This window comes from Micropterus dolomieu, linkage group LG07 (genome assembly GCF_021292245.1).
Source record: "Micropterus dolomieu isolate WLL.071019.BEF.003 ecotype Adirondacks linkage group LG07, ASM2129224v1, whole genome shotgun sequence".
NCBI lineage: Eukaryota > Metazoa > Chordata > Actinopteri > Centrarchiformes > Centrarchidae > Micropterus > Micropterus dolomieu.
In genome coordinates, this window is record NC_060156.1 from 23,880,646 (window position 1) to 23,906,743 (window position 26,098).

At 40.0% G+C, this 26,098-nt stretch overlaps 2 protein-coding genes and 2 long non-coding RNA genes across 5 annotated transcripts in view; 2 read left to right on the plus strand and 2 right to left on the minus strand.

The window, feature by feature from the left end:
- Positions 1–1,213: 1,213 nt before the first annotated feature.
- Positions 1,214–2,653, plus strand: LOC123973228. Its single transcript, XM_046053069.1, has 5 exons — positions 1,214–1,286; positions 1,375–1,573; positions 1,677–1,841; positions 1,988–2,232; positions 2,342–2,653. The coding sequence occupies exons 2-5, from the start codon at positions 1,380–1,382 to the stop codon at positions 2,383–2,385; spliced, it is 648 nt and encodes a 215-aa protein (XP_045909025.1). The 5' UTR covers positions 1,214–1,286; positions 1,375–1,379; the 3' UTR covers positions 2,386–2,653.
- A 3,835-nt stretch (positions 2,654–6,488) lies between these two features.
- LOC123973596 (gamma-crystallin M3-like) lies at positions 6,489–9,389 on the minus strand. Of its 2 annotated transcripts, XM_046053775.1 has the most exons (4): positions 9,299–9,389; positions 7,263–7,351; positions 6,905–7,147; positions 6,489–6,770 (listed from the first exon to the last, which is right to left on the minus strand). In XM_046053775.1, the coding sequence occupies exons 2-4, from the start codon at positions 7,293–7,295 to the stop codon at positions 6,495–6,497; spliced, it is 552 nt and encodes a 183-aa protein (XP_045909731.1). In that variant the 5' UTR covers positions 7,296–7,351; positions 9,299–9,389; the 3' UTR covers positions 6,489–6,494. The 2 variants fall into 2 exon arrangements, with proteins under 2 accessions (XP_045909731.1, XP_045909732.1); XM_046053776.1 differs by lacking the exon at positions 9,299–9,389 and having other exon boundaries at positions 7,263–7,711.
- Positions 9,390–10,043: 654 nt separating this feature from the next.
- LOC123974018 lies at positions 10,044–12,167 on the plus strand. Its single transcript, XR_006825752.1, has 3 exons — positions 10,044–10,160; positions 11,327–11,544; positions 11,882–12,167. It is a non-coding gene; the product is annotated as an uncharacterized LOC123974018 (long non-coding RNA).
- Positions 12,168–20,105: 7,938 nt separating this feature from the next.
- LOC123973871 overlaps positions 20,106–26,098 on the minus strand; it is a 12,438-nt gene continuing 6,445 nt past the window's right edge. Inside the window, exons 2-3 of the long non-coding RNA XR_006825718.1 lie at positions 22,365–22,468; positions 20,106–20,950 (exon numbers count right to left, since the gene is read on the minus strand). This is a non-coding gene — a long non-coding RNA (uncharacterized LOC123973871). The remainder of the gene's footprint in view (positions 20,951–22,364; positions 22,469–26,098) is intronic.

Genomic DNA, 26,098 nt, shown 5'->3' on the forward strand with positions numbered 1-26,098 from the left:
TGTATTACAGTCGTATGCGACTGTGTCATGTAGTACTTCATTTATTGATGCTGCTGTTGTTTCTCCAGCTACGAAACAGGTCCTGCAACATCAACTCCCTTGAAGAGAAAATCTTTGCAAGTCCCAGCTCCAGCATTGTCTATTATTGGTGCTTCTAGTGGAACAGACCGGTAAGTCATGCATAACAATATATTAATTTTGTCCTAATAGCTTTGATTAGAAACAAAAAGGTTGCCCTCTTGTTCAAATTCATGAACATGGGGATGGTGAACAGGAACACCTTCTTCTCCATTCAGGACACTTACTGCGTCAATACAATAAAGGACGTCTGGGAAGAGAGAAGGACAGAGGCTCTTTGTCACCTTCAAGGGAAAGATGTTGTTGTCCTAGGTGTGTAGTTGATACTGTATTATGTAACATAGCTATTGAATACACTAAGCAATGACAGTATGGAAACAACTAATTACTGTATTTCCGTTGAATTATATTTAAAAAAATTTCAGCGGATGGCAGAAATGACTCTCCTGGTCACTGTGCACAATACTGCAGCTACACCACCATGGAGAATGACACCAAGGAGATCATTCATGTTGCCACCATAGACAAGCGGCAAACATCATGGAACATGGAGAAGGAGGGTTTCATCCAGACTGTGGACAAGCTTACATCAGAGATAAAGCTAGTGGAGATCTGCACAGATGCTCATGCTCGTGCCCTTATGAGTAAGTATTCATGTGATATATTGTATGGATGCATGTGTATAACAGCAATATAAATATTATAGTAACATGACATTATTTACCGCTTCATAGACCCAGACAAAGGCAAATACAAGGCCCTTGGAATTCATCACAGTCTGGACATGTGACGTGGTGCGAAGAACCTTGCCAAAAAAATAGCAGCAGTAAGCGTAATAACTGGCTAATGTTGTGAAACATTTATTAACCATAAAGTTACTATTCTGTACATCAGGGTTATTGAACTATGTGCAGTTGATGGATGACAGTATGGAAGTTTTCATTGTACTCAAAGACAACAGATTTTGTTTACTTTCCTCTGCCAGAAGATGTGTTACTCATTCTAGACATTTGGTGTAGTCATTTAGTGTTTTCTTTTTTGGGGGGGGGGAGTATAGTTGAATGTCTGTATTTTACAGTAATATTTATTTTTCTTTTTTCAAGGCAGCAAAGATAAAAGGAGAGTCCATCCTCTTCAACTAGCTGAAGGACATAGTCAACCATTTTAGGTGGTGTTGCAAGACTGCTGACACACATGAGCAGTTTCTTGTAAGCACACAATTTTATTATATCTTTGAGTAATTTCATTAATTGCTATATTAAGGACATATTTATAGTGCATTTTTATGTTTTGCAGGCATTATGGGTTGGCATCCTTCACCATGTCTCAATATTCACACCTGGACTACGGGAAGTTGCAAACACGGGCACCTTGAATCGGATCAAATGCGGGGAAAGATGTGGATCCAGAGAGACTCCCAGTGCCACAAAGCTTTAGTGGATATAGTTATCGATAAGAGGTGGCAGAAAGACGTTCACAACTATCTGCGATTCAGGTAGTGTGGCTATACTTTTTCACACTGATGTATATTAGTAATATTTATACTTACTGCTCATGTACACAGAAGTATGGATTTGTTTGTTTGTTTGTTCTGTCAGATCGACTGCAGACCTAGAGTCATTCCAGAATCATATCCTGATGTATGCCAGCAAGCGCTATGCTTTCAGCCCCCCAGTTTATGAGGCAAGAGTTGTGCTTGCTGCTTTGGACTACAATTTCCACCGGAACCGACCAACAATGAAAACGTTGGACGGCAAAGAGACGTACGTTTTACACTTGTATAATATTCACATTCATAGTACAATATTCAGCCCATGTTGTATATGCAATTCATTGTCTTTACACTCAAGGTTGTGTCTTGTTCTACTTACAAACTGATATTAAATGGTTGTAATTTGTGTAATTTCAGTTTCAGAAGATTGTATAAGAAGAACGCTAGAAGATACAGCGTATATGCCTTGAAATCTGAAAAAACCTACGGATACATTTCCGAGTTGCAAAGAAGGATTGTGAAGAACAGACTCACAAGTGGAGTGGGGATGCCTAGAAGGAGGTGCCTTCGACCAGATGACCCCAGACAGCCTGATTTGGTGTCCCCCGTACCTGCACCAGCCACATCAGACTTGTTGCAGAGACAAGTCAGAAGAGGTCTAGGTATGTTACACAAATTTGTTGCCTATGTTGTACCATATTACATGTCACTGAATGATATTTACATTACAATATAGTCTTCAACTATGTTTGATGGCACTGTGTTCAACAGGACCGTTATTCCAACCAGCATTTGATGTGGAAGGATCCCCATAGGAGATCACCTTGCATGTGTCCTGGTACTTGTCAGGCAGGATCACGAGAGAAAGAACTTCAGTTCACTGACAAAGTCATAGCTTTTACTCTTTAATTTATTAACATTAAATTCTGTTCCTACCCTCCTACAATGGTTATTTCATGTTTTTCCAATTTGTACACGTTTCATCTTATTCTGCTAAGTCCACTGTGACCAGCGCATATTATTTTCAGTAGGTAGTTTAAATTACAGTTTACAATTTGAACAGTAATGATAAGTAAGGCTACAGCTGTCCCCTATTATGTAAATATAAATAACTAAAATAGGTATTGGAAATGTTATGGCTTTGTTTTAAGTTTGAAATTCTAAACACATGTTCAAATGTATATAATGAAAATAAAAACACCATGTGCTTCTATTTCTTACCTTTTTATTTTTTTGATACCATAGAACTGTAGTTGAACAACTATAACACTATATAACTATACAACATACATCAAATTTAAATAAAGAGGGGAGAAATATGAATAAATATATATAGAAATGTAATAATAAATAAAATGTTAACTATGTACATTTGTTTGATGCCTTGATGATGCTGAGGCAGGTTTGTGAGTATTTGTGTGAAACTGTATGACCATGCCAGAGGGCCTGGAAGGAAATTCACAGTCTCGTTTCGAGGCACCACCGGAGTTGTTATTAACCTAGAGTCTCCGGACCTCTAGGTAGCTTTTAAAAATTATACAATTATTCACCAGTGATCAGTTAGTTAATAATCGCTCAATTATCTTAAATCAATCGGTCAGTCTCATATCTAAGGGGTAAATTCTCTTGGCAGGGACTCAGAAGTAGACAATACACACAATTCCTTGTTTACAGCGAATTTATTAACTAACTAAGGTGATATAAAAGGTGGTTAAATACATCAGAGAAATAAACAATGGCTAAACAATGAGAATGGAGGTTCGATTGTGGGAGGATTTGACTTATACGGTAACTAGCGAATGCAATTAGATGATAACTCGGTTAAATTTGTCTAGGGGTTTAAAGATTACATATGCTGGACTAAAGATGAATGGATTAGCAACTATTGGACGTCACTGACCACAGAATGTAGGGTTTTGGTCTTACTGCTTGTGTTTCTTCCCGCCGGGTTGCTGGTAAACGGCCTCACACTGGCAGAGTCCGTGCGTTCTCGTTTAGGACAGCTTGAAGCTGTCGGCCAGTCGCTTTCTCTGCCAGGGAATTTCTCCGGGGGTCCGTCTCTGGGAGGCTTATTGAAGAAACTTGCAGTGGAGCCTTCCCCTCCCTGTCTCGGGTCAGGTTTAAGTCGTCCTTTGTTACTGCTGGCGAGACTACGTGGCTGGATCTGACCTCGGTGAAGTTAGCTCGACAAAAAAGCTTAAAAAGGGAACTTGGTCGTTTTCGAATTAGACTAGTGTAACTTAACGGACTGACAACTTTAACAAAGCAAAAGAAAGAAAATAAAAAAAGTAAAGTTGCTGGAACTGAGGGAAACTGAAGTCGCAGCACTTTGCGTGTGTAGCTTCAAGCGAAACAAAGACTTCGTTGCGCTGGTCGAATTCTTAGGGTGTTGCCAGGAGAGGGCACGCCGGACGCGTGCCGAAGCGTCCAGAGAGCAGAGCGAAGAGTGGAAGGGGCGTGGTTCCCCAGAGGGCAGTCCTTCGTTCCCGCAGGGCGGGCCATTTCCGGTTTCTTTCTAAACTTTTAATTTCTATAAAAGAAAAAGAAAATCAATTTGCGTGTATTATAATCAAATATTTTCCACAATCAAACCTCAATGGTCAAACGGTTGTACCGTTCTAAGTTTAAGCATTTTGTAACAGGAAAACAATTGTCAAGTTATTAGTCATGATAAATAATGAGTGACATTTATACATTAACGGCATTTCCGACGATGGTATGTAATACTTATTTCGTCCACTTGGGGGAGCTCAGGTTACATGAGAAAAGCTTAGATTAATCCAAAAACAATCTTTCCTTAGGAACTGGGAAATTTAGTTATTTGGCCTTAAATTCAAGCTGGCAATTAATAGCGTGTAGTATGACATTTATCATCATTTCTAAAGGAATTGTGTGAGAAAGTATTGTGAACAAGCATTGGTTACACACAGTAACTTATTTAGATTCTTTTCAGCAATAATATCAACAACAGATAGTAACAACATGGTAACATAACTACTCAAATGGAGGCAAACGTAATCAAGTAACTAAAAGATTATTTAATTAAACAGTTAATGCTTCGAGTCTTTGGAGACTGCAGTCTTTGTTTACATAAATTCAGGGCTGTCCCTGGTGTCCTGGATTTTGTCACACCTAGGTGTGAAGGAGTATCCCTTTGATGAGGTAATGAAACACAGAGCAATAAGTAATAAGTAATTTACTGCAATATTCTGTATTTTTATGTCAATAAATCACATGAAAAGACCAAAACTATTCAGTCATTAAAGCTTGTTTAATTAGGAGTAATATCAGCATGATCCTTTATATGGTAATTGATTATTGATTTATTATTATTACAGTTTAACAACTACATAAATGTCATTCATAACATATAAAGTTTTATATATTAAAGTTTTGATTTTAAAGCTACAATTTGACAGACATGCCAGTATGTTGATTTACATTTTCCTTATTTTTCTCCTTAAATAAAGGAAATTTAATGTTATAAAATGAGCATCACTGATACTTACAGACACACGACAGCCACTGGTCAGTACGGTGGGACTGAAGGTGAAGGTTAGATTCTCCGCCTGAAGGCCGTCTGCAGATGTGTAGTTGGCTTTGATAGTTAGAGGGGTGGCTGATATAAGCTGGAACAGACAACAGAAATGTGATTCATTGTTAGACTAAATATGATTTATTTAACATTGTTAATAGAAATAGATAAACACCATCCCATTTGTTCTTTGGAACAGATTTCTTTAAATTCTTCCCACCTGTAACACCAGTTACTATTGACAGAAGACTGGTTCTTACTGAAGCTGAAGGCCGAAGGCTTCAATCTGTTGGACTAGTGTGGAACTGATTTCAGCACATGGCTTTGCAAACAGCCTAGTAAAAAAGAGCATAACACCGGACATTTTCATGTTTAAAATAAAATAAATTCCAAAACCAGATCAGTGAGCTTTGCTTCCCAGAGTGAACTGCAGAACGCATGGTAAGGAACGAGGATGGCAGATAAAGAGCCACAACAACAGTCCTGCAATGAGAGCAGAGGCCAGCATCAAAGTCCTCATGGTCATGAAGCAGGTTTCTTCCTCCTGTAGAGCAGTACTGGTAAGAGTAGGTGGGTTTGAACTACTGGTACTGGATCTGAGTCTAGGACAGATACTTTATACAGGATTGTCATGAGGGTCTATAAAGAGGCTTGAAATTGATTTGGTCAAGGGTATGACATCTCTGTCTTGTGCTGCTGATCTGTTGGTTTTGTGGTTTGTCTTTACATAATAAAATGCCTTTTATTTTAAACTGTGGAAAGAAAATCATATATGTGAATATGAATAACCTTTTGGTTAATGTGTTAATATCTTCATCAAATATATCACAAGAGTGAAAAAACAGCAAATTGTAGAGGTCTAGTTTGCTTTTTTAGGTCAGTTTCTTTTATATAAGTTGATGTTGCTCCTCTTCTCTCTAGTCTGGCCTCCTGAATCTGTGATGTCGTGCAAACATCCACATAAAAAAAACTAACTGGTCACCTGAGTTGGAAATCAGCAACAGGCACAATGCAAATTGATGAATTGATGTGTGAAAGTGATTTCATGCATTAGCTGTCAGCTGCCATTGAAGCGAGTGACATTCATGTCCTTAGTCTTTTTTCTAGGGATGTGGGGGGATTTAGCAGCTTTGGGGCAGATTGCAGTTTAGGACTAAAATGTAGAGCCACATTTCACATTTTAGAAGAGTTTGGGATGAACATTTGCTTTCTAACAGCTGCTTGCTGTCTAAAGAAAATCTAATTTATTGAATTTTATGAGCCATTATATATTTTATGGAATATAAAATTATAAGTTTTTGCAATAAGCTCGACAAAAGTCAAAGTAGTGCAGCAACTGCTTTATTCAGTAGCATTTGATACGTTCAGTGAAGATTTAGTGAGCATTTACTAGCAAGAGTCCATGATGCGCCTCATGCTCATCCACCTCGTGCCACTCATGCCCATGTCCCTGAAGCTCCTGTACTCTCCAGGCCTCATGTACATCATCCTGCCTCTGTAGTGGGGCTGCTCGTACATCAGCCAGTGGCCGTCCATCACGTGGCAGGACTGGCAGTCGGACATACGGTAACGGTCCATGATGTTTTCACAGTCGTCCATCATCTCGTAACTCTGACCACCGAAGTTGTCCCTCTCGTAGATCTTCATCCTGAACTGGCCTCTGTGCTGTAAATTGAAAACAGTTTGAGAGTTTACATCAGCGAGGAGTCATGAAAGGTCTTGTATAATTGAGAATAGTATAATATTGTATGATCTTAGAGATCACCCCCATCCACAACAAACCACAATTATATTATTACCATGGGGATCATACGGCAAGACCTGATGCCACCACTCCATCCCATCATGCTCATGTAGTCAGCGTACTCGCCCCTCTTCATGAACCACTGGTTTCCTGTGTAGTTGGGACGGTCGTAGACCATGAAGCAGCCGCTCTCCACCCTGCAGGAGTGGCACCTGCTCAGGTAGGAAGTCATGTCAGAGCAGTCGTTCATGCACTCATAGGAACGACCCTGGAAGTTCCTGTCCTCATAGAAGATGATCTGAAAAAAAGGGAATTGTAATGGTTATAGAATAAAAGTAGCAACGTGAAAATGCTGACCTCATTTTGTAATAAATCATTTCTGGTTATTAGAAAAAGGTTTTTAATAAAAGTACCTTGCCCCTCATGTTCATGCTGGTGTTGCTCATGTTGGATGCAGATGCTGTTGCTCCTGAACTGCCTTCCTAACTGGTTTAACCCCTTCCTTTTATACCAGACCAAACATAACGAATCAGTGGCCCCCCTCAGAGAACCCCTTACTCAGCAACTATTGAAGCCTATAGAATGCAGAGGTTTTGTCCATTTTTCAGGCACTGGTGACCGAGAACAGTCTTTAGAAAGGCCTTTTGTCTCAGTGTAACATGTGAACAAGCAGGCCCCACTGTTAAAACCATGTGTATGACCTGTATTGGTGCATATTTATTTCTTTTTGTTTATTTAAATTGTGCTTTGGTGTAATACATGTGTTACACAGACACATACACTTCAGAATTTGTTAGAATAAGCTTTGTGTATTGTGTGAAACACAAAACTTTGTCACGAATCCACGGCCATGTTGTCTGTATGTTAGTGGTTGTCTTTGTTTTGTTTATCATTGTCTGTGGTTTAAATGCTGGTGTGTTTTTGTTCTGTCTGCTTTGTGTTTTTCTCCCTGTCACTCCTGGCATGTGGTTGGGGAGCGTGCCTATCGCAGTTCCCTCACACACACCTCGCTCTGATCTCATCACCACACGTGAGCAGTATCTACCCATGAAAGCCAGTACTAAAGAAGCAGCCAAACATCCAGAATCTGCCGGATCGCTGTGAAGTATTGCGTATGTTACCTCACACCAGTCTGCTTTTTCTGTTTGCTTCTCGCCTATTCTGTCAGCAATCTGCTCTGCTTCTCTCTGTTTCAGGAATCATACCTGGATCATCAGTGTCTTTAGTCATCTTTGTGTCTCTAAATGGTTAAATAGTCAACTGTTCCTTGTGTGTTACTGTCACAGAGATGTAGTTCTACTTGAAAAATCACATAATAAACCCATTTTAATCTTACCAGAGATACATGTTTGTGCCCCTTTCATTTTTTGCCCCTTGTGTATGTCATAATTGTTTTTTCTGCCCTGTGGCCTGTCAGAGCTGGTGAACTAGGTGAAAGCTTAGAGCACAAAGAAGTGTCCTGATAGGAAAGAGAAGTGCATACATGATGTAATTCTCTATAAAACTGAGAATTTTATAATAATGTAAAACAGATGAACATAGGGTCCCAGGTAAAACAAATTCACACCTAATCAGTTGGAAATATCGGTTGGAGTAGCAATATTCTTATTTTGCACCCCTATTATATATAGTAATTTAAGAAATTGTAATTCAGGCAGTTGTTTCTTTCTAATATCTTTCTAAAAACACATTTTCCTATAGATACATAATAAGGTACTTGATTTAGATTTCTGTTTTATTGTATTTTCATAAAAGGCTTTGACTGAATAGATGAATTGTCCGACTAACATACTATACCTACATAAAATATATTTTTAAAGTATGTTTGCATAAATTCTCATTAACTTTATATTTATAAATTGATAGAATATAAATTTAATCTTGAGGTCTATTTAATAACGTCTGTGACTGTCTGTGTGTGTTTTGAGGAAACATGTTCAATCTAAAAAACGAAGCAAATGCAAACCATTTTGAGATTGAACTCGCACTGGTTGTCATCCTCATTAGTCTGGGCACTTAAACCGGCCTCATACACTAGTTCCTTGCAAGACTATCTAGTCTACTGCCTAGCATTCCAGTGTTCATGGTTAGTTTGTTTATTCTTTACTGCTTGTGTCTTGACTCTGTTTTGCTTGTTTCCCGGACCTATCTTCTGCCTACCAGATTCTGGATTTGTTTGCCTTTCTCTCGGACTACTAAACTGGTACTGTGACCCAGCCTAACTGATTACGATAAACTGAACTTGCCGTGTACTACTGTGTCTGAGTTGTGCTTTTGGGTTTACTCCTGTTCAGTCTCATCTGAAGCGTGACAAAAGCTGCAATTTTATAAAAATGAAAAGCTTGGCATTGGAAGAAACAGTTGCGTTGAGTAATTTTGTGTTATCTATAATAAAAACTAATTTAAATATTACCATGAATCACACACATGAACACACACTGTACTTGACTGTTTATCACCACCAGATCTGCTCCTTTGCATCTGCAGTCCTCTCTGCCTTTATCCCAGGAACCAGACTCAGAGAGGAAATAACAGGTACAACTGAACATCCTCCATCCTGCAGGACAGGTTTTTTCCATGAGATACATCAAGAGACATTACAATACAGATCAACAAGACTTACGCCAATACATTTGTGAAGTTAGTTACAACTATTTCAATATTTAGTTACAACTATTTCAATAAATGACCCTGTAATGATTCTCATTAAGTTGGTGTAGCCTTGTCGGATAGTTTAGGTTGGTAGGTAGGTACATTTATTGTCACAATATAACAGGTTATATAATGGAATTGAGCTTTTTAACTCCCTTCTGCTACATAGCAGACAATATACATTAATACAGAAGCAATTATAAAAATGGTTAACAAAATAAAATAAAAATAAACAATATTCAATGATTGTTGGAGAGGTGCTGAGGATGAAGCAGCTAACCAACTTTACAGCAGAATAAAACATGTTTACAGCCTGGTATAAAAGATGGTTTTATTGTATATCGCTAATTTTGCCCTTCGTGACAGTTGTGAGGGGGGTGAATTTTTTTACAACTCACCCGTTCAAATGATATTAAACCTTACAATTCTGCATTATTAGGGGCGTGGCCACTTTGATTGACAGGTGGCTGCTGTCACTGTCACAACTAGCCGCGTGACTGCCGTCTATTAGCTCAGCTGATACAGTCAGTCACGAAGCTTGGCAGCCGTGCTGGTTTGAGCCTTTTGGACGTTTCTTCATGCAGATACCGGACGAACATTGGCAGGCTGTGCGATTTATTGCAGAGAAAGAGAACCCTCACTAGCCTCTGCTCCTGTTGGTGAGTGAAATTTTAGTATTTTAATTATGTCTTACAGTAATTAGCAGGTATGGGTACATAACGTTAGGTTGTTAAGTTAGCTAACGTTACCTAACTAGCTAATTAGCCAGCTTCAGCTTTGGTAATGATGCTAAAATAAACATGAGTCTGCTAACTGCAGTTTGTAAAGAATCATGCAGAGAAGTCAAAACGTATTAGAGAAGTGTTTGAATTTAAACACTTTGGAACAAAAGGCATCAGTTAGAACGTAAGTAGTGAAGTAACGTTAATGTTAATTGCCCACCTTGTCTTTCAGCTTACATTATGTTACATTAATGTTAACGGTAAACTTGCCAAACAGGCATTGTCAGATTTAGATTGGTAACATTAAAGTTACCGTAACAGAGTCACTGTGTCACTAGAATAAGTGGCTCCACCTGGACTGAGGGATGGAGTTGAGGGGGAAGCAGCGGTGGTTGCGGTTGTTGTGTAGGTCAAGACTACTGTAACTTAGCTGGGTTGTAATGGCCATGTTCATGAGATGGGTAATGTTAAAGTAATATTTGTTATGTAGGGAAATTAGCTGAATGACAGCCGCTTCTGAGTTTGTCTAGGCTCTCCAGCTGTATGTTTGTAACTTGTGAGGCCCTGCTTACATTCAAGATTTACTTTTGTGACAACCCAAAGGTTCATTACCATTCTCTATAAATAGATGTCAAGTAGTACCAGTTCAACAGTAATTTAACATAAGAGCATAATAATGAATATATAATAAGAGCTGATTTGACTGATAGTGGTGTCCAGCAGCAAGATTAAATATTGCACACATCAGTAAACAGTGTATTGCACGTTGCCATAATCACTGTTACATGCCAGAGAGATTATCATGTTAAGGTGAGTTCAGTAGGTTTATGGCAGTTAGGAATAGGCTTCTTTCTAACATTGTTGTGTTTACAAGTGCCAGATGAGCTGATGGCAGCATCATTCCAGTGTTCATATTGTTGACGAAGACTATGACGAAAAATATTCGTCAACAAACCTTTTTCACTGACAAAAACTAAATAAAAAGTCAGATATGATGACGAAGAATGTGATGAAATATAACTGACACTTATTGCTGACGAAAATATTAGGGAGGAACGAATGGACAAGAGATCCAATCATAACTACTCTTTTTGTGTGACAAGTTGGGAATCAGAGCGAATTTCTGAGGCTAGGCTGACCTGTGCAGAAGCAGCAGAGCCAAGAAGCAGCAGAGCCAAGAATTGACATCTGGTCACACTTCACATATGACAACAAGGACAACAAGACCGCCTGTAAACCATGTGCAGCAAAAATCGCTGGGAAAAACACCACCAACTTGAAGCGACATTTACAGAAGACTCATCCAGAAATACATGCAAAGGTAAGCATACACGCTAAGGTTATTTTATCAGATAAACCACAGTGATTCCGCTAAACTTGGAATAAAATAGAAGCTAAAGGAAACCACCACTGAACTGTATTGATTAGACGATTGTCTCGCTGAATTAATGAGTTTAAATATGTCCTCAAATTGAGTCAAATGTATACTATTATAGTAGATGTTGTGGTGTTGTATATGACTGGATAAAGGGTGTGTGTGAGTGTGTGTGTGGGTGAGAGAGAGAGAGAGAGACAGAGAGAGACAGAGAGAGAGATCTGAGGAGATTGGGCAAGAAAGAAAGAAATCACAACTTTTCCCCCTTTATTCACCCTCACAGATACAGAAGACGTCTGATGACAAAGATGACCATGGGCCAAGTGGAAATTAAGCTCGTACTACTAGTGCAGCTCGTTCTTCAAGTTCTTCAAAGTACAAAACTGAATCGACAACAGACCACGGAGCAGGCCATAGCTAGATGGATTGGGCGCACAGGTTTACCACTCACAACAATTTAGGACTTTGTGCTAATGATGGCGATAGTAGATAGGAGACTAACAGTTCCAAAGAAAACTAACATGAGCTATTTGAATGTGTTACAGAGGAGTATTTACTGTTGTGGTGTTTTGTCTCCCCTCGTTGCTAGGTTTTGGTTGAGTGGTGATTGCGGACAGAATCCACCCGTGCTCAGTCAGCTACAGGATAAATGAGGCGGTTCCTCCATGGGTCGCTCTTTTTGTTCTAATAATAAAACGCGTGGTTATTTTTTCATCAGGTGTCTCCCATCCTTACTTTCGGTACTTAACATCAATGGTTACTCCCTAATCCCCTACTTGGATGTAACAGATTGAAACACAGTATGAACATGAAAGACAAAAATTCAAAGAGAGACTGGCTGCTGCCCGGAGAGTATCCATTGGCCTTGACTTGTGGACAAAAAAAGGACTGACAGCCTCCTTCCTTGCTATAAGCGCATGCTACTTTTGTGTTGAACAAAGTAAACCTGTACACATATTGTTGGCCCTTGAACAAGTAGCTCACCCACACACTGCACAGTCTATTAAGACGTGTGAACAAATGGCAAGAGTGGGCCATACCAAAAGAGAAGATCCTGACGGTAATAACAGACAATGGGAGTAATATGGTGGCAGCCTTTAAAAACACCACAGCAGAAGAAACCAGCTCTGAGGACGACTCCCCTGGGTCCACGATGGAAAGTGTCTCTGAAATTGATGACCAGCAGTGAGCCATATTTAGTTTATTCTTTTACATGACAGTCAATTATCACATGAATGATTTTACCCCTGTCACACACTACATGCAGTATATACAGACACACACCAGCCACTTTATTAGGTTTGGACTTATTTGGTTGTCTTTTCTTCTTGTTATTAGGTACCATCATGTCGACATGGAAATGGACGGGACACCGTGCGTGGTGCATACCATACAACTTGCGGTCCACATGTTGTGAAAGAGACAACTGTCAAAAGAGTCCTGTCTGTGGTGAAGCTCTTTTGCAAGTCCTCAGTTGCAACAGAGGTTATTTGACCAGTGTGGTGTTATTGTTGTAAATGACTGCCCCACATGACTCCTCACAGTCAAAGATGCAGTCTGTCAAATCACAAATGATTTGATGAGACAGTTTGCTTACTAGTGAGTGGCAAAAGCTTTCATCATTGCATGACCTACTGCTGCCTTTTCCAAAACACACTAAAATCCTCCAGAGTGACACCACATCTATGTCGCTAGTGGTTCCTGCCCTCTTTGATCTGCTGAGCCACCTAACTGACTTTGCAGAGAACACTCGGTACAGAGACCTTGCCACTCGTGCAGAGAAAATGAGATCCAAATCTGAACCAGCGTTTTGCTTGCCTCTTGGATTCAACCGACGAAAAGTTCTCAACACTTGCAGCAGCTGCCTGCTTTGTCAACCCAACTGTCTGTGAAATTCTTGTTAATGTTGATGTGGCTGATGGAAATATCCAGGAAGTGCTGAAACAGGCAGTGGTCAAATGCACTTTCCCACGCAGAAGAAGAGGTTATTGAGGAACCAGAAGCAGCACCAGCGTTAGACTTGTTGGAGCGAAGTGCTTTCCTTAAAATGAACAGAAACAAATAGAACTGTTATATTCAGCTATTTACAGAATTTCCTGTAGTTGTATATGCACAACTTGAAAGTTACTGATCTGGTATTTGTTTTGTTTTTTGTTTAATATGAGAGCAGAGTTTTTTTTGTTCCATGCAATAATGGCATTACAGCTTAGCATGTATTTCACTTGTCTTGAGTTGAGCTCATGTATACGAGCTCATTGATACTTCTTTTAATTTTTAACAGAAGAATCTTTCATTTTGTGTGCAATGACATTACAACCAATGCATATTTTCTTTTACATATGTTTTGTTTTTCTTTTCAAATCTTTTTGATTTTGCACACAATGCACAGAGTAATAGATGATGAAGAAGAAGATGATGCTTACAGAGTTGTTTTCTTTTTTGCGACATTTCAAAAGTACGCTTATAATTCGCATGAAAATTAGATGGAGACATGGCTAGTGAGATGTTGAAAATGTCAGTAATAACATCAACTAGATTGGCACAGGCTTTCAGTACATGGCCAAGAAGGCCCTGCTGATTTACTCATATTCACTCTCAGCAGGACTCTCCTCACATCTGCTGTGGATACTGACAGTGGCCGTTTTTCTGGAGGTGGAGTAGATTTCATGCTTGGCTCCTTGTTGATGAGATCAAAGCAAACATAAAAGGTGTTAAGTTCATCCGATAATGTGGCCTCACATATATCTTTGCTGTTGGTCTCTCTCCAGTCTCTGCTGATGTCTCCACTTTGCCTCCTTGATGTCAGCTTTCAGTCTTGCTCTGGCAGTGCTGTAAGCTTCTTTATCAATTGACCGAAAAGCAGATTTTTTGTCTCTGGATAGGATTCTGTATGTTCATATGTATAAAAACTTTAAATTTTGAGTTCTAAATACTAAATATTCCAAACAAAAATGTCCTGCCAACTAAAATTTTTTGTTAAGATAATTTATATTTCATATGTATAAAACCTTATTTGAGTTCTACATAGTCTAAATATTCCAAACAAAAAAGTCATGCCAACTAATGTATGTATAAACTTAAACATTTGAGCTCTATACACTAAGAACTACAAAATATATATATAAGTAGTGCCAATTAATTAGATTTGTGAAGATAACAAACAAAGCCACTTCAATTAACGTGTTTATTTTAAACAAACATTCAGTTTGATTTTAGTTAGAATCCTGCCTCCTTCATGCCCAGTGTAAGCTTTAAAACATTCATCACCTAATTTTAAACAGTTATTAAAACCTTGTATAATTCACAGGAGGGTGGGGGACAGTGAGGAGGAGTAGTTGGGTTGGAGGTGTTTGAGGGAGACAGCAGATGAGTTAGTTGGGGGATGGGCAGGAGCCAGAGTATCAAATCTGTTAAAGAACAGATTAAGTTCGTTAGTCCTGTCCAAGCTGCCTTCAACTCCCCAGTAATGTTCCTCGTGCCGCTCCAGACCTCCCTCATGTTGTTCTGCTGGAGTTTAAGCTCCAGCTTCCTGTACTTCTCCTTAGCCTCCCTGATCTTCACATTCAGGTCCCCCTGAATGGCCCTAACCTCCTCCCTATTACCATCTCTGAAAGCCCTCCTCTTAGCATTCAGGATGTTCTTGATGTCCTTTGTTACCCACGGTTTGTTGTTTGGGTAACAATGGACAGTCTTTGTTGGGACAGTGCAGTCCACACAGAAGTTTATGTAGTCTGTGATACACTCATCAATCTCCTCTCCATGTGGCTCACAGAGAGCATCCCAGTCTGTTACCTCGAAACATCCCTGAAGTCTCTCATAGGCCTCCTCCGACCATCTCCTCACCGTCCTTGTGGTCGCAGGCTGCCTTTTCATCAGAGGCACATACCACGGATTGATGTGAACCAGGTTGTGGGGAGGGTGGAAGAGCTGTATGCATCCCTAACGTTAGCATACAGCAGGTCCAGGGTCCTCTCCTCTCTAGTATGGCAGCTCACATACTGGGTGAAGTTGGTTAGTGTGGTGGTCATGGTGACGTGGTTGAAGTTACCCGAGATCACTATGAGGGCACTCGGGTGTTGAGTCTGGAGTTCAGCAATGTCTGAGTGGGTCATGTTACACGCCGACGGGTTGGTAGAGGCCGGAATGTAAACAGCTACAGCGATGGCATGTGAAATTTCCCATGGCAGATAATATTGCCGGAGTCCCACAGCACTCAATGTCCGGGCTACAGATACGCTGTTTAACCGTAATATGACCGGGATTACACCATCTGTTGTTAGCTAGAACAGCAAGCCCCCCGCCTTTACGCTTACCGCTCTTGGTGTAGTCCCTGTCGGCCCGAACAGTCTGAAAGCCATCGATGGAGACGTTGTGGTCAGGAATATCGACCGGGGGTCGATAGTGTTGGGGCACATTAAACTACACTCCCGGTACTCCTTCTGACTCCGGGCTAACACTGTTAGCTTGTCCATCTTATTAGCCAGTGATCTCACGTGCCCATGATGAGAGAGGGGAGACATGGCTTAAATCTCCTTCTCCTAAGTCTCTGTTGTCTGGACCCCTCTCTCTTCCCTCGCCGTTTGTTCCTCCTCTGCAACCTCTGTGTGTCCTCCACCAGATCTCAGTGGGGATGTCTGTGGGCCTGGGTGCCCCGGTCGGCTTCAGCGCGATCAGCTGGTCCCGGTTGTAAACAAAGCGGCCATGAAGTTGCTGCGCAACGGTGCCGTGGCTTACCAAAACTCTCTCAACTTCCATGATGAGAGAGAGTCTAGTTTAAATTGCGTATAGACCAAAAATCACACGAGATATAAAAAAGAAAGTTAAAGTTAGAAAAGAAGACGACGAACGACGGAGCAACTGCAACAGGCTGCATGCACGCACTAGACATGTTATATGTTTTGTTTAATTGTATTCTTACATTAATCCAATTGTTTACAACAATGTTCACACAACTCCAACACAGAGAAACATGTAATTTCAGGTAGTGTAACGATCCATTTTATATGCATTTGGTTACCTGTCAAAAGTTTCATATCCCCTTCTCAGTAATCTTCAGTGTTGTGGTTGTCTGACAGTTGTCAAACCGAACTATCCAGTTCAAGTCACATTTTTATGAGATTTACACAAGATTTCATGTGCATTCAAGTGCACTTCATAAACTCAAAAAGGATCAGATCAGGACTCTGTATCAGTCGATACTCAATATTATATTACATTTAGCTGACGCTTTTATCCAAAGCAACTTACATTGCTATACATGTCAGAGGTCACACACCTCTGGAGCAATTAGGGGTTAAGTGTCTTGCTCAGGGACACAATGGTGGAGGGGTCTCAACAGGCGTTTGATCCCAAGTCTCTCACACCAAAGGCATGTGTCTTATCCATTGTGCCATCACCAATGATGTGGATCAGATTTGAGGTAAAAAAAAAAAAAGGGATCGGGACATCCCTGATTTAATCACCTGGTCAATTTGTTTTTTAAAGAGGTAAGAACAACATGAACATCTGGATTTGAAGTTATCAGAGAAAGCAACTGGATAGACGTTAGCAGCAGCTAAAAGCTTGCCATACTGCCTCAGAGAGACACCGATTTTTAACATGAAACTGCTTAATTCAGTTTTTGGCTGGCCTATTCTGTGTTTTTTTTTGGATAAGAGGAGACCTCTGTGGATAATTCAGCTGCTATGATCTCATGCTACTTTAGGTCATCAGAGAAATTCATCTTTTGTCATTGTTGTTGAGAATCATAGTAGCAGAAACTACATATTATACATTCAAAAGATAAACCCCATGCTGTACTCACCAGCCATGTCAGGAAAAGGTTCTCTGATTTGTCGCAAACAAATATGGGTAGACCTTCAAGGCACGTTTTCTTTCGATGAAGTGCAATGTCAGATATCTGATTATCAGAAAAAAAGACAACAGACTTTACTCAGAGCAGTGAATTAAGGCCTATTTACACAAAACCACTCTGAATGAGCCAGTGGATGCAAATGTATTCATCTCTGCTTTGAAAAGCACTCAAAAAAATAAACTAAATAACTAAATGTTACAATTAAAAAAAAATGTTTCTCCCTGAAAAAATCAGGATTTACCCTACCATGGCCTCCGCTTCCACAATCGCCTTTCTCCTAAGGGAGAATGTGAGGTCCATCTTCTGTCTGAGATCCATGTCTTTCCCCCCTCTTCTTCATTTTATTCAAGACACTTCTCTGGTCTTCCAGTGTCAATGTAGTTTTATGGATGTCAGGAACATGATTGACTTCACCTCGCTTTGTTTTTTTCCAGGGAAAACCGACCCTCATCAACTTCGTCACCCCTCCCTCTTTTCCTGTTTACACTGACCTCATTACATCCAGCTTGGCGCAGTTTAGATCGTTAGTTTCCAAGCTTGTAACTGATCCTTGTTGTCCCGATGACGATGACGAGCATGCAGATGAGCTTACCTGAGATGGTTCCTGACAGTTGGTGCAGAAATTCTTTGGTTATGCAAACAGATTGTTGCAGCGGATGTCCGGGTGGCTGGTCTCAGACGATCTTGGAGGTGAAGATGCTGGATGTGGAGGTCCCTGGCTGGTGTGGTTACACATGGTGTGCGGTTGTGAGGTTGGTTGGATGTACTGCCAAATTCTCTGAAACGCCTTTGGAGGTGGCTTATGGTAGAGAAATGAACATTCAATTCACGGGCAACAGCTCTGGTGGACATTCCTGCAGTCAGAATGCCAATTGCACGTTCCCTCAAACTTGCAACATCTGTGGCATTGTGCTGTGTGATGGAACTGCACATTTTCGAGTGGCCTTCTATTGTGGCCAGCCTAAGGCACACCTGTGCAATACCCATGCTGCCTGATCACCATCTTGATATAGAAATAGGCCTTTTGTGTACATAGAAAAAGTCTTAGATCATTGAGTTCAGCTCATGATGAATGGGGGCAAAAGACAAAAAAACAAAAGTGCTGTGTTTATAATTTTGTTCAGTATATATATATATATGTATATGAAAGTGTGATGTGTTTGATCAGACGTGGACACAGAAAAAAAAAAGAAACAGGAAGGATAAAGCCTGCATGTTGCCTGTGACATCACAGCAGAGACATGTAGTTGATGGTTACATCAGACTAAAAATGTTTGTACAGTTAATGAAAAATGCTGTGGCAAAATTATGTTTTAATAGTCAATAAGATGTCTGGGCTGATTTACATTTTATTTATACTCCTAAATAGTTCCTAATTTACTTACATTTTAGTCAGGAGAGATACAATTGCAGATATGCTTGAAGAATGATAAAATAAAGTTTTCTATGAGATGCACATCTGCAGCCACTATACACTCACCTAAAGGATTATTAGGAACACCATACTAATACTGTGTTTGACCCCCTTTCGCCTTCAGAACTGCCTTAATTCTACGTGGCATTGATTCAACAAGGTGCTGAAAGCATTCTTTAGAAATGTTGGCCCATATTGATAGGATAGCATCTTGCAGTTGATGGAGATTTGTGGGATGCACATCCAGGGCACGAAGGTCCCGTTCCACCGCATCCCAAAGATGTTCTACTGGGTTGAGATCTGGTGACTGTGGGGGCCATTTTAGTACAGTGAACTCATTGTCATGTTCAAGAAACCAATTTGAAATGATTCGAGCTTTGTGACATGGTGCGTTATCCTGCTGGAAGTAGCCATCAGAGGATGGGTACATGGTGGAATGTCAGAAACAATGCTCAGGTAGGCTGTGGCATTTAAACGATGCCCAATTGGCACTTAGGGGCCTAAAGTGTGCCAAGAAAACATCCCCCACACCATTACACCACCACCAGCAGCCTGCACAGTGGTAACAAGGCATGATGGATCCATGTTCTCATTCTGTTTACGCCAAATTCTGACTCTACCATCTGAATGTCTCAACAGAAATCGAGACTCGTCAGACCAGGCAACATTTTTCCAGTCTTCAACTGTCCAATTTTTCCAAATTCCAAATTGTAGCCTCTTTTTCCTATTTGTAGTGGAGATGAGTGGTACCCGGTGGGGTCTTCTGCTGTTGTAGCCCATCCGCCTCAAGGTTGTGCGTGTTGTGGCTTCACAAATGCTTTGCTGAATACCTCGGTTGTAACGAGTGGTTATCTCAGTCAAAGTTGCTCAGCTTGAATCAGTCGGCCCATTAACCTCTAGCATCAACGAGGCATTTTCGCCCACAGGACTGCCGCATACTGGATGTTTTTCCCTTTTCACACCATTCTTTGTAAACCCTAGAAATGGTTGTGTGTGAAAATCCCAGTAACTGAGCATATTGTGAAATACTCGACCGGCCCGTCTGGCACCAACAACCATGCCACGCTCAAAATTGCTTAAATCACCTTTCTTTCCCATTCTGACATTCAGTTTGGAGTTCAGGAGATTGTCTTGACCAGGACCACACCCCTAAATGCATTGAAGCAACTGCCATGTGATTGGTTAATTAGATAATTGCATTAATAAGAAATTGAACAGGTGTTCCCAATAATCCTTTAGGTGAGTGTATATTGTATGAGCAAATTAATCATTACCTTAGATGTTCTTGTAATATCTTATGTGCTGTCATAACACTCTGTAAAATGGGAACTTGACTAATGAGCAGATGACATAAGATAAGATGACATACACACTCGGGGGACAAGAAAACAAACAACGAGAAAAGCTTGTCAACAAAACCACAAGAAAAACCAAACACTACAAAAACCCCAAAACCATGACAAGAAGTGCACACATGAGATTATTCTCTATAAAACTCAGCATCATGTAATGATGCAAAACAGATGACCACAGGCTCCCAGGTAAAATAAAAGTCAACACCCTGAACAGCTGGAAATATCAGTTGGAGTAACAATATTCTCGTGGTATATTGCAGCAGTATTATATACAGTGATATAAGAAAATGTAATTGTGGGTGTTTATTTTTTTCTACTGTATCTGTTTACTATAGAAATGTATTGTACTTATACAAGCAACATAAAGATTTAGATTTCTGATTTACTGTATTTTCAAATTAAGTTTAACCTTTACATCAGAAAAAGGCTTTGATAAATTGGATGAACTGTAACTAAGAGACATTGCTACAGCATGATCTCATGTCTACATACAAGAACAATCATTTCTAAACACCTTGCATTATTATAGCATACATTGAAAAGGCATTATCAAATGTAGACTCTTAAAACATACACCGATTTTAGGCTACTTTCTCACAGATCCATCGCAAAGAAGTTTCACAGGACCGGTCATTCCACTCATTGGTGTAAGGTATCAAATGTGCACAATCCTCTTCGCCCCAACGTGGATCTCCACCACCATTATCAGACTGCCATACTGCTCCGTACCTAACATGTTAATGAAAAATAAAATCCCAAGTCTATAAATCTCTGACAAACACAGTTCCTCAGTGGCCCATAATGCTCTCCAGGGTAATAAATTATAAATGTAAAATTTCTCCAGAACTACAAGTATTTCTTAAGCAAAATGAATCACCAAGGTAACATACTGAATCAAGGTCCTCCGTTCAGAATTAAAATCCGCTTTATTCATAGTTTTCACGTGACGTCACATTCCAAGGAAAACGGTCCCTTGAAGAGCAAAAAGACGTAATTTTCCGCTGCCTGCCAACCAATAAGCAAGAGAGACAGTTTGAGTTTGTTACTTTTTGTTTTGTCAAAATGCTGGATGGTTGTTGTGCTTTCGGGTTTACTAATTGAGGAGGAGACAAGCCTGAGCTGTGTTGGGTGAGGGATTCCCCAGAAGGTTAAAGTAAACATTACCGTACAGTCGAGCGGCGGCAGGGCCTGGCGGTTTTTAACAGTAGAAATGCGGCAAGGGATGCTGTAACGTTAGCCCGGATATGCCAAACATTTGCAGTTTGTGTTCATATCTTTCTTTTCCTTAAGTTGAAAGGTGAAAACTTGACTGCTTTTGCGGCGTCTCAAGGGGGGAATCGCGGTGTGAGCAGCTATGTTGTTTCGCGCATGTCACGTGACTGAAAACTATGAATTGCCAGGTATGTGTACACATACAAGGAATTTGACTCTGGATTGTACAATGCTCATTATATGCTTATTTATACAATAATACAATAGCACAATAATACAGTAATAAAGTCAAACACAGGCTACAGTTAGAGAACGCATATATACACACACTGTGAACACTTTCTTTCCAATAATATGCCACAGTACTAGTAGATAAACTAAAACGGTGTAAATTACACAAAACTAGAAGTAGATTTTATGGTACTGCATTGTAGTTTCTGATTATATTTAAGAAAAAACATTGTTTGAGAATTTGTAACTGCTTAGCACTGTGACTGTACACATGGCATGTTGTTAGCAGTATGCTGTGACTAAAGTGTTCCAGCTCCGGTTGCCTGACCTGGTTTTGTTCAGTGCAGTGGTGACTTGCTTATACAAACTGAGGAGGCAGGTGTCATCCTAAAGTTTTAAAATGATAACTTCCCAGAAATAAATCACCCTCCCATGGGAAAACTGTTCAATAAAAAAGTGTAATATAAAATTGATAATGGATCTTAGGCCTAATTAAAGAGTTTACTCTTCGTTATTCTTTATTATCTGAAAGCTGCAGTAACATTTTTGCATTGGTAGAAACCGGTTGAGTCATTTTGTGTTATCTATAATAAACTTATGTAAATTTTAATGAATGCACGACATCTGTGCTTGTCTGCTGAAAGTTCCATTCAAAACAAATAAATTTTAGAAAAATAAAATTCAACCAGTGGATCCTTACGTCAGAGTCTTTGGAGTTCCATCTATCCATTTCCAGGTCCCTTCCTCTTCTCGGTCGCTCAAACCAATCCATGTGTCTTCATTGGTTAATGTATAGAGAAACCTCTGTTCAACATAAAGAAACCCACATAATATTTCAGTTTTAACCACAATATATGTGCAGGTCATTTTCTTTAAATCCTGTACACGATCATGAAAAATGTTTGCTGCCAGATAGACATCATAACCAAAAGTGGGCAAAGAGGCGGGTCGTGGGTGGAACTACGGTGCCTGGTCGCTGAAACCCCGTCCGCCTAGCTCTATGTGACCGAGTTAGCTCAGGCTACTGAGGTAATGCTAAATGCTACTCTGCGTTAGCAGAAGTAGCTTCCACCCAGGGCTTGTCTGGTTGGCATTTGGTGGCCTGTGGCCGCATCGTTACCAGCTTAGGCGTTACGGCAGGTAAGTTAACCTGAAACTATAGTTTTTTTAAGTGTTGTATATATACAACACTTAAAGTAACAAGTAACTATTTCTGTTATTTAGGTTATACTACACGAGATTTAAAATGCTTCAACGTGTTTTAATATATAAATGTGGGAATTTGCCACACTAGATTATGTGCAAACTAATGTTAACGATACCATGAATCAGCATTTATTGTTATAGCTACGTGACATTTGACAGCTGATATTGTTGCTATTATATTGTCTGTCTTCAAAGGACAACACTAAAACATTATCTAAATATCGAGGTGTGGCTCCCTTTTCTCTCAAATGTGACATAATAGTACTGTCACCCAAACTGAGGCATCTTTTATAGTTAACTTTCTACAGAATTTTACATTAACTACTTGCAACATTTATTACTCATTTATTTTCCTCCCAGAGTCACCCTGTGGATCAGATGTCCCATCTGGTTCCAGACAGCTGCAGAAAGCATCCTCAGTGTGCTGGACATGATCAGCATATGAGGCCGTGGACATGAAAAGGCCTTCTCCCCTTCTGTTCACTTTTACACTTAGTTTTAAATGTTGTCCATATGTGTTTTTTATTTTTTATTTTTATAAATTATGTTTCACACTGAAATAAAGTCTATATTTACACTCATTTTGTTTTTACTATTGACTGAAAATGTTAAATGTCACTCTGTCTGTCAGTTCCAAGTTAATTATACAACACAGATAAAATATCAAACATTAAAGTTGAACTCTTGCTAAGAAACACCACTCACTAGTAAAAATTGAAAATACACCCAAAAATGATTCATGGTTCACATGCTGAAAAGTAATTATGCAGTGTATTTCTGTCTGTGCAGGAGTATTTTCAATTTCTACCTTATACTTAAAGATAAATAAGGAGTCAGTACCAGAGCCTGAATAGTTTTTGAAGAATGCCTTGTTTGTTGCTCTGATTTAAGTCTAGTTTAAACACAGAAGAACGAGCACACATCCAAACCAACCTGTGGGTAAATGATGAAACAAAGAATGACCTGCACGGAGTAACAATGAATCCCACTAGGTGTGAAGAATGTGATTTTATTTTAAGTAAATTTAGTATATATATTAGCATATATAACATATTAGTATATTAGCATATATAACATATAATATATATATATATATATATATATAAATATTTCTAATATAAAAGCAAAAGTTTAACACATTGAAATCATATCTTGCATTCATAGAAACATCAATATTGGAAAGTGTTTCGTATGACTTGAAGTAATGTATTGTAACAGTAAATATAATGACAGAACCTATGATTATGTACCCAGTGTCATAATTTGAAGCCAGTCCAGGTGTTAAAGAGGTGGTATTATGCTCATTTTCAGGTTCAAAATCTTAATTAGATGTTGTACCAGAACAGGTTTACATGGTTTAATTTTCAAAAAACACAATATTTTTCTCATACTGCACATTGCTGCAGCTCCTCTTTTCACCCTATGTGTTGTACGCTCCACTCTTGAGCTACAGAGTGATGCATCTTACTTATACAAAATCTTTGTTTTGGGAGTTGTACAGGCGCAGTTCCCAGGTAAGGACTACTAGCCAATCAGAAGCAGAGAAGGGCGGGTCGTAAGAAACAAGGTAGTGTGATCCAAATCAAAGCCGCTTCAGACTGTGACCGTAACCTAGCAGATGTTATAAGTTACTCACAAGTCCACAACCACACAACATCATTGTTCCACATCTTACCATCAGGACTGAACGTTGAACTGTTGCCGGTGTTCTGACGATCTATGCTGCCTTGCCAAAAAATGCTACCATAGCGCAAATCGATAGACTCGACTCTACTCGGCCCTGCTCCGTTTTCCATTGCAGCTTGTTGTCATAGCGACACCACACACAACTGCCACGACGTAATGTTCAATGCGACACACACACACCAGCGATCCACACAGCTTTCTCTTTTTTAAGTTAAAACGTTTCAACATTCCTCAGAATGTAAAGACAGATAAGCGGTATGAAAACTTCCAGCTGTGTTTCCTCTGCCGTTGTTGCTGCAGCGGTCTGTGTGACGGCGGGAGCAGAGGGCTCTGTGAGCGGGCGGCTGGCCGGCCTCACACGCTCCTCCCGCGGGTTGGCACAGGCTTCCCCCGCAGCCACTTGCTGAGCTCCTCAACGCCGACAATATTCAAGCACATTTTTGTTCCACCATCACTTCTCGTAAAACTGTCAATATTCGAAATCTACACAGCTGATTTCTCACGTCAAAACTTCTAAGAAGTGGATTTAGTGATGAAATTCGATACGAAAACTGTAAAATATAAAACTTTCTGTTGCTGGTCTCTGTCTGGTGTGCGCGATGATGATGCAGTGAATAGTGAATATTCTCTCTGAGCAATCAGCAGTCTGTCATGTTTTCACTTTCCGTTTTAGTATCCCTCAGCTCGCTTGGAACCTCGACGGAGGTGAGGTGATACGAAAAAAAGTACCTGGAAGCAGGTACAGGTGCAACATTTCTACAATGGAAACCCAAACAAAGGCGAGTCGAGCCAAAGGGCCTCCGCTCAGACTAGCTTGGTTTGAGAGCGTACCTGACCCCGCTAGCTGCTTGGCAAGCTTTATGATGCGTTTTCATTGTGACGTCACAGTGAAGGAAGTGAAAGGCTGGACTACAAACAAGCTGTTTTCAGAGCAGAGCTTTCTATGGGAGATGGGAACTCCCTTTGGGCTGGACTTTGGGAAAAACATATATAACTCAATAAAGGAGAGAAATGTCACAAAGGGTCCAACAGAGCAGAGTTGCGGAGCTCCGTAACTGACTGTATTCTTCTTCTTCTTCTTCTTCTTCTGTTCCTTTCCGGCAGACTAGGCACTGTTAGTGCATTGCTGCCTCCCACTGGTGATAAAGACAGGCTACATTAAAGCGTGGCTTTTAGGAAGTGAAATAGTTCCAATGCTCTTTCTGTTTGATTAGGACCATCACCCATCAGAGTATTAACAGATAATAGATCAACTCCCAGAACGTTTAGGCCAATGAATAACAATCTCCTTTCCTCATTATATCTCGGACAGAACATGATGACATGCTTGACAGACTCCTGTACTCCACAGACTTGGCACTTTCCGTCCCTGTGCTTTCCCACCAGTAACAGCCCACTTGCCAATCCACAATGACCCAGTCTTAATCGGGCCAACTTAATCTGATCCATCTGAGGCAAGATAATTGTGTTCCCAGGATTGAGTAATGGTTTTACGTCATAGAACTTTCTCCCGCTGGTGTCTTTACTCCACTCGTGCTGCCA